Genomic DNA, 8,319 nt, shown 5'->3' with positions numbered 1-8,319 from the left:
GCATCACAGCACACAGGGTGAGTCCCTTTCCGCTCGAGTCCTGCTGGACGCCGGAAAGACCGGAGAGAACTACAAGGTATCCCGTGATGCCTCGCGACATGATAATAATAATAATAATAATAATAATAATAATAATAATAATAATACATTAGACTTATATAGCGCTTTTCTAGACACCCAAAGACGCTTTACAAACGGAAAAGATCGAGTAGTAATAATAAAAAGAAACAAAAGAAAGTATAGAGCTCCTTCACTCCATGATGCCTCACTCCATGCAATGTTTTGTTTGTTGCAAAAATCAGTGTTTAAAACCATGTCATTCATTACTGGTGACACTTCATAATTTTTCCTATTAGGCCTGTCTATTCATAATGGGATTGAATATATATTTGTTACACATGTGTAATACATTTTGAGGAAGCACTAATATCCATACACTCAACATTAGAGCACCATATTTATTTCAAAGAGAAGCTCCATTCAAGAAAAAAGAAACACAACTGACATTTGATGATGTATAAAACTACTTTTATTGATAAAGCATTTTTATGCCAAACATAATACAAACTAATAATAAAAAAATATTGCAAAATTACAATTTCAAGTCTTTTACAAGGCAATCTTATGACTTGTATCAATGCAATAGAAACATATTGCAAACAATGTTTACTCAGTGTGTGAAGATTGTGTTTTCACATTTCTAAGGCATTTTAAGGCAGTTTTACAATCCTAAACTTCATCGCCAACACTGATTTGCAGACACTGTCTCTTGCTGGACATAACATCAGAATACTCTGTACTTCTCTCTGCTGTTCTTTGCTCTCACCAAGATCACTGAACTATATTACATGGCTAGGCATGGTCCAAGAATAAAAAACAAAAACAAAAAAGAACATCTATATTTCTACTATAGACCCTGCCATAATACAAAGTAATGTATAGATACGACCATTTCAACAACATACCAGCATTACGGATAAAGAGGTACTCTTGATTCACCCAAAAAAGAACAGAACATAATAGAAAACAAATGCCATTAGACACGGCAACAGGAGCAAGTTCAGCCACAGATTTGTTCTCCCCCGTCAAAGTACAAAAAGATTTGGACAGTCCTTTATTCCAGCTGCACTCCGACTCTACAACCAGGCCCTGCAGGGTGGGGGAGACCTGGAGATGGAACTTTTGGAACTTTTTACTTATTGAGCCTGCACTGTTTTATGCTTTTTATTGAATGTTTTTCTGTTTTCTGTACTGAATGTTTTCTGCCCTAACTGAGCTGTTTGACAACAAAATTTCCCCATTGGGGACAATAAAGGTTTTCAATCAATCAAGGCATATCATTTCCCTACACTACATTACAAATGACTTGTAACTTTTGAGGCACATATATATTGATCTGTGACGATTCACAGAAATGATAACAACATAACAATTTCACAAAGTATATTGATTGGGATTTTCAGGAACACAACTGCTGAGTCAATCAACATTTTACTGATAGTGCTTAAGTGGAATGGTTACTTTGGAAGTCCAGTGATTATACAGATTAATTAATTAATTAATTAATTATCAAATGATTATATTTTGTCATACTGTATGTAGAATTAGTTCTTACTGTATGTCTGATTAGTATAGTGACTGATGCAAGTACATTTTTACAGTTCAACAAAATATCTAGCTAATTTCAGAAAACGTGTCTCACTGATAGACCTATACATAGAAGAAATGTGAACAACTTCAGCGATATCAGACAGTTCAATGTGTCATTATGGAATATAAAGTGCCATTGTAGAGTCATAGCTCTGTTTCTGTGCTTGCACTTGCTCCTTTGGCCTCCAACAAAAACTGTTTCGCACAGCAGCAGATGTCAGCAAGATACTTCATTATATATCCATTATATTACCTCTGTGAATTGTCCTTTGGAACAACATGGTCATTATAGTCTTTGGTTTTGAAATCAACAAACATCTCCACAGTTAGCAGCATTTGAATGAACCTCTATTTATTGTCTTTAAAATAACACTCTCCCCATGGCATGGATTGAGGTGGGTGTCTTTATGCAACTGTGGTCCCCTGCTGTGAAGGCTGTTGTCATGAGGAGCCCTCATCTAGTCTGAGTCACTTCAGCTCTGCCCACCTTCACTGAGCCTGCCGTCCGACGCCTCGATCATGGCACGGAACCGGGAGTTCTCATCGGCCAGAAGGGCAGAGGGGGTGTCGAACTCCAAAATCTGTTATGTAATGAAGAAAAGTAAAGGGAACAAATGATTAGTGTAACTTAGATTAGTACTGTATTAGGGGTAGTGGTGGTCTAGTGGATAGTGAGTTGGACTTGTGATCGGAAGGTTGTGAGTTCAAATCCCGCCTGAAACCACACCACTACTAGTGTGCCCTTGAGTAAGGCACTTAGCCCTCAGTTACTTCAGGGGGAATGTCCCTGTAATTCGTAATTGTAAGTCGCTTTGGATAAAAGCGTCTGCTAAATGGCAAAACTAATAAAAAATTAATTCATTAATTAATTAATTACTGTATGCACATATGTACTGTAGGCACATTCTGCAATATGATATATTAATAATTATTACTATTATCATAATTATTATTACACATTTATATCAATGGGGATCTGGTTAGATGAATAATGAATGTAAATAATACATATATTTATTATTACATTCAAAATAATAAATATATTTATTATTATATTAATAATTTAATAATAAATAATGAATGTAATGTTAATTCTTGGATGAACACTGAGAGCTAATAGGTGTGGACCGACCTGTCCGTGGTCCAGCACCATGACCCTTTTACAGCTCATGACAGTGTTGAGGCGGTGGGCGATGATCAGAGTGGTGCATCCTCGGAAGGACTCTCGGACGGTCTCCTGAATCAGACGGTCCGTCTCTGTGTCTATGGCAGCAGTAGCTTCATCCAACAGCAGGATCTGTGGAAAATATCACGCGTCAGACTAGGTAAAAAATCCACGATGCCCACACATCATACCCAGACTTACTACAATGTAATAACAATGATGACAGGACTCGTTTGTAAATACAGACTATTTTATGGTTTGTTTTGCTTTTGGTGCTCAGAATCAAAGTGAAGTTCCAATACCAGCCATCGGGTGGCAATGTTACGCCACGGAGAAGCTGCTCTCTTACTCTCTCACCATTCATATGATGCACGTGTGTATTAACAGTAAATAAATGATCAATATAACTCCCTTCTGTGACCTGGTCTCATCATCAAACTGCTATCAGACTTTATAAGTACCTTGCTGTGTCTCAGCAAGGCTCTGGCCACACACAGGAGCTGTCTCTCTCCTACTGAGAAGTTGTCTCCGTTCTCAGTCACCTCAGAGTGAAGGGAGTGGGGCAGTTGGCTGATCTGAAAACGAGAGACATGAAGAGTCATGAAAACACAGCGGACCTACTCTTAGATAGGCAGTTTTAGGATTTATGGTTTAATTATTCTACTCATACTACCATTGCCCAACCCTCCCTACTTACCATTTCCTTGATATGGGTCCTCTCCAGTGCATCCCAGATCTGGGCGTCTGAGTATTGACCCCATGGGTCGAGATTGGACCTGTTTGGGAGGAAGAAAACAAAATGAACACAGATGCTATTAATGCTCTCTCATTGTGATGTCTGAGGACCAGTCCATGGGGTTTTCTTAATATGACTGATTATCTATACCTAATAGTGCCGAGGAAGAGAACAGGTTCTTGCGGAATTATTGACAGCTTGCTCCTCAGGTTGTCCAAGCCGATCTGGGCGATGTTGACACCATCAATGATAATCGAACCCCCAGTCAACTCCACTAGTCTGAACAGAGCTACCCCCAATGAGGACTTTCCTGGAAAGGCAGAGACAAGGGGAGTGTGAGCTACTAGGTGTGTATCATGTCCGTCATGATAAGAAATAAGTCCGATAGGAATCTCAGTCAAATTCCTTTACTTTTATGAATTCTTTTTTGTCATTTATTCAAACAAACACCGTGATGTACCATTTGACACTGGATAGTAACCAGTTGAGTAATTTCCTGACATATTGAGTGATGTGTCAGGAAATTCCTGTAATTGCTACATAATTGTATTGGGGTAAGTACCAGATAAATACCAGATGAAAGAGGGCTGTAGAAAATGAAACCTCGACAGCAGGTGTGGCTGGTGGAGGCCAAAAACTCCTGTCCTCCAAATGACTACCTCCCCCAGTTTCCATGAACGGGCAGAACGTTAAGTACCTGACCCGGTGCGGCCAACGATGCCAACAGTCTCCTCTGGCAGGATGTTAAAGGACAGCTTTTTGAGAACCAGCGGCAGGTCGTCACGGTAGCGCATCTCCACCTCCTGGAAGGAGACACGTCCCTCTGATGGCCAGCAGGGGGCAGGAGAGGACGGCCCAAGGATCTGTCTAGGCGCCTCGCTCTCCAGGCTCTGGGGAATTGAGAGGTGATGGTATCAGGTGTTAATCTTTGTATCTCCAATCTTAGAGAGCTGGCCTAAGCCCCCCCTGCCTCTCAACAGCAGTGTAATTTATAGATCACCAGAAGCTACTTGGCGCTCGGCAAGAAAATTCCACTTGTATGAGCATCTTTTACGGTATGATGAGTGTTGTGTGAAACTGGCGCTGTCATGTGCTCTGGAGTGTGTAGGGCCTCAAACTGGGTTCCATCTGCTTCCTGCTGAGCTTATCACATACTTTCTGCTGTCTGAGTTCACTGTGGCCAACGTGCTGTGGTATTACGATGGCCTGTTTGAGTGTGGGGTGTTGTTTTGCGAGGGTGTTCCTTTGACTGCTTGGAGTGTGCTCGCCTGTGTGTGTAGTAATAATAATAATAATAATAACTTTCATTTGTATAGCGCTTTCCCTGCAAACGTTGTATGTGTACTTTTCGTTCCATCGACTAAAGGACACATGCGTTACCCTTCCCCCTCAACTGAACTGTTGACACACACTCCTTAAGGGGCGAGAGGTAGAGCCGGCTGATGGCAAGGTTGGCAGATCGGCGGTTTGAGCCCCGGCTGGCCACATATTTGAAGTGTCCATGGGCAAGACCCTGAACCCCAAATTGCTCCCAATGAACGGGTCGGCGCCTTGCATGGTAACTTACCGACATTGGTGTGTGAATGGGTGAATGAGAGGCCGTTGTAAAGCGCTTTGGAATAAGGCATAGCTATATAAGTCAGTCCATTTACCATTTCCCATTTCCTCCTATTATTAGGGCTCCAACCAACCGTTATATAGTGATTGATCCTCTCCACTGACGTGAAGCGGCCCTCCGTCTCTGACAGGAGCCTCACAGTGAACTGAAACAGACCAGTCAGCTAGAGAGGAGAGGAGAGAGGAACGATGGGTCAATGATGAACACCATCACACCCAATAACACTCGAACCAACCCATCCTTACACGCTTCATCCATGCTGTGCAATGATACAGTACCCTCGAATGAAAGAGCAGCAAAAAATCATAAACATTTACAACCCCTATAGACAGATTTGCTGATAGACAAAAAGAGGCCTTATACATTTGACTCAATCAAAATAGGCTACATAAAGACCAACAGTTATATGATGAATACAACAAGATGAAATACCCATAGAAACATTCTCATAAAAGAGGAGTAAGTAAATAAGTGAGAACACAGATACAGTCCTGTAATACATCAAGTCATGAATAATAACGTGTTTGGTGCCATAGTGAGTGTTTTTTATTTGTCAAGATACTAGTGTCTATTTGTTGTTGTTACGCAACCGTAATTCCAAACCCACCAATGACCTGTGTGTTGTGTGACAACATATGAATACCAAAAATGGAATAAATATGTATGTACGGGTGCAACGGTTCAGCTGGCCCACGGTTCGGTATGAATCTCGGTTTTTGGGTCACGGTTTCGGTTCGGTTTCAGTACGCGTTTTGTGCGTAAGGAGAAAGAAAAAGAAAATTTACAAGCTGTAATTTTACTTTAGTTTGCTTATACATGGAACTTTAACATTTAGACACATTCCACAACATCACTGGTATATTGTATAATATAAAAAATAGTATGGTATATACTATATAATAGTAGATATAAACAGTATGTATAAACAAAAAACACTTTCACATGTAAAAAAGCCTCTTAGGCTTGACTACTGGTATAGGAGAGGAAGAAATGAAAGTAAAAATGCCTTTAGCCATGACAGCTGTAGCCCATATATGCATTATGCACATATTATGTGCATATACGACACGCGTGAAGCATTTCTGCGACACGCGTTTCTGCTCAGTTTTCGTTCCCTCATCGCTGTATTCAATGCCAAAACCAGAATGAATGACCCCACAACGCAGATGTGTAGCGATCCGGGGCTTCCTCAAACTGTTGCCATGTTCTCAACTCTGCTCGCCATGAACAAACATTTGAACAAGAACCAACTGCGTTCCAGACCAACTCCACCTCTGACTTTGAATGAAACGCAGCATAAACCAAAAAACCGCCACGGTTCACTAGTGTATTGAACCGTGGATGGAAAACCGCACGGTTCAATGTAAAACCGAGAACCGTTGCACCCCTAGTATATACAGTATGAGGGCGGAAAAACAGAGTTTATTGTTTGTTCCAGTACCTGCACAGCGTAGGATATGGCCAGGCCAGCGTACGCGGGGGGGATCTGGTTATGCATGAAGACGATGAGGAGGGCTACGGTTGTGATGAGGGTGATGCTGATCAGGTCCAGGCGAACAGCCAACCAGCGCATGGCGCAGCTGAAGAGGTAGTGAGAGGCCTGGTTGGTGTCCAGCAACTCCTGGTACCTGGTAGAGAGAGATAATAGACTTAGTGAAGGTCAAGGGGAAGATATCTAACCTCCAACACCTCCACTAGAGGCCTACGGGAGCCTTTTGGCGCTTCTCCATTGACCAGACTGGGACGCGACTACCCGAATCGCAACAGAGTTTAGACGAGACCACGCCCACTTCCGCATGACGTGCGCGTCGCCCACTGCGTTGCTATGGACACCGCAGCTCTTGGCCGTAACCCTAACCCTAACCCTAACCCTAGTTAGCATACATTTTCCTAACCCTAATCCTAACCCTAACCTTAACCTTAACCCTAACCCTAACCCTAACCCTAACTGTGATCCAGCATCAACATCTCCCTCTCGTCTCCCTCACGCATCGTGTACGTCATATACCCGTTGCGATTCGGGTAAGGCGACCGGGACGGTACAGGACGCCACGAATTTGTATCTTACCCGTACCGTATTTTCAGAAACGCTTCTCCATTATACACAACAGACCTGGAACGAGTCGGGACAGTAGGAGTAAAGCGTCATAAGAGCGGTTGTTGTGGTCCTTTATTTTGCAGTAATCTTGCTTCAGTTTTTTGGGAAGTGCCCAGGTAATAGTCTTGCTATTATTGTCCTCTACTGCTGAGCACCAAAACCTGAAGCGCGCTGGACTGTGGAACGGTCTATGTTAAGCATAGGCACAGCACATTTTTTTGTTATGCTTGTTATAAAGAAAAGGTCTATAATGCATTGAAATGACATTAAACTAAGATAATAAGATGGTTATCATACTTTTTCAAATCTTTATTAATAAGTAATTACAGAAAAAGTAAATGACATTTGTGGTTGTCTTCCGCATTGCCTAGAGCGAAATCAGATTTCAAGCCTGTTGTGGTATTTAAAAATGGCGGTTAGCGGTGAACTCAAATATGAACCTGGGATGATGTTATTGTGACGATTTCCATTGACCAATCAATGGTGCAGCGTCACATTGTAGCACGGATAGTACCTTAGTCAGCTAACATCAGTACGGGTACTACTGCCCGGTACGGTCCAGTTGGCAGTGGAGAAAGCGAAACAAAGCGGGAGCGCGGGTTCCGGTACGGGACGGTAGTGTAGAAGCACCAGTAGGGCAGCAAAGCAGGCCGTCTTATTGGTGCCTTCTCATTTTTGAATGAATGAATGAATGAATGAATGAATGAATGAATGGACTTTATTGTCATTGCTATAGTACAGGTACCAAACAACGAAATTTAGGAGGGGGGGCTCTACTGGTGCTAGGAAAGGGGAAAAAAAACACTTTTTAAAAAAAAAATCACAAGAAGGGAAGGAGCTGGTTTACATAAATAAAGGCTATGTACACTATCCACTGTACTATACTGTACAGACAGACGACTAGGGTTGTCATATTGCACAATAGTATTATTTCACATTTATTTAAAGTGTCACAGTATTTTAACAGATATAGTGTATTTTGTGAATTTGCACCACATGGTGTGCTGTTTGGGGCACACACACACTAACTGACACACACACACACACACACA

General features: G+C 41.8%; 1 protein-coding gene across 1 annotated transcript in view; it reads right to left on the bottom strand.

Moving 5' to 3' along the window:
* Positions 1-2,123: 2,123 nt before the first annotated feature.
* The window catches only part of LOC308153698 (ATP-binding cassette sub-family C member 5), a gene marked incomplete at both ends in the record, with an annotated part of 33,347 nt that continues 27,151 nt past the window's right edge, over positions 2,124-8,319 (bottom strand). Inside the window, 8 exons of the mRNA XM_080526891.1 lie at positions 2,124-2,231; positions 2,783-2,947; positions 3,277-3,390; positions 3,513-3,591; positions 3,702-3,861; positions 4,249-4,441; positions 5,243-5,332; positions 6,611-6,797. Coding sequence (XP_080383017.1) covers positions 2,124-2,231; positions 2,783-2,947; positions 3,277-3,390; positions 3,513-3,591; positions 3,702-3,861; positions 4,249-4,441; positions 5,243-5,332; positions 6,611-6,797 — 1,096 coding nt within the window. The remainder of the gene's footprint in view (positions 2,232-2,782; positions 2,948-3,276; positions 3,391-3,512; positions 3,592-3,701; positions 3,862-4,248; positions 4,442-5,242; positions 5,333-6,610; positions 6,798-8,319) is intronic.

This window comes from Nansenia antarctica, assembly GCF_963989245.1.
Source record: "Nansenia antarctica genome assembly, chromosome: 3".
Lineage (NCBI taxonomy): Eukaryota > Metazoa > Chordata > Actinopteri > Argentiniformes > Microstomatidae > Nansenia > Nansenia antarctica.
This window is presented reverse-complemented; position numbering and strand designations above follow the sequence as displayed.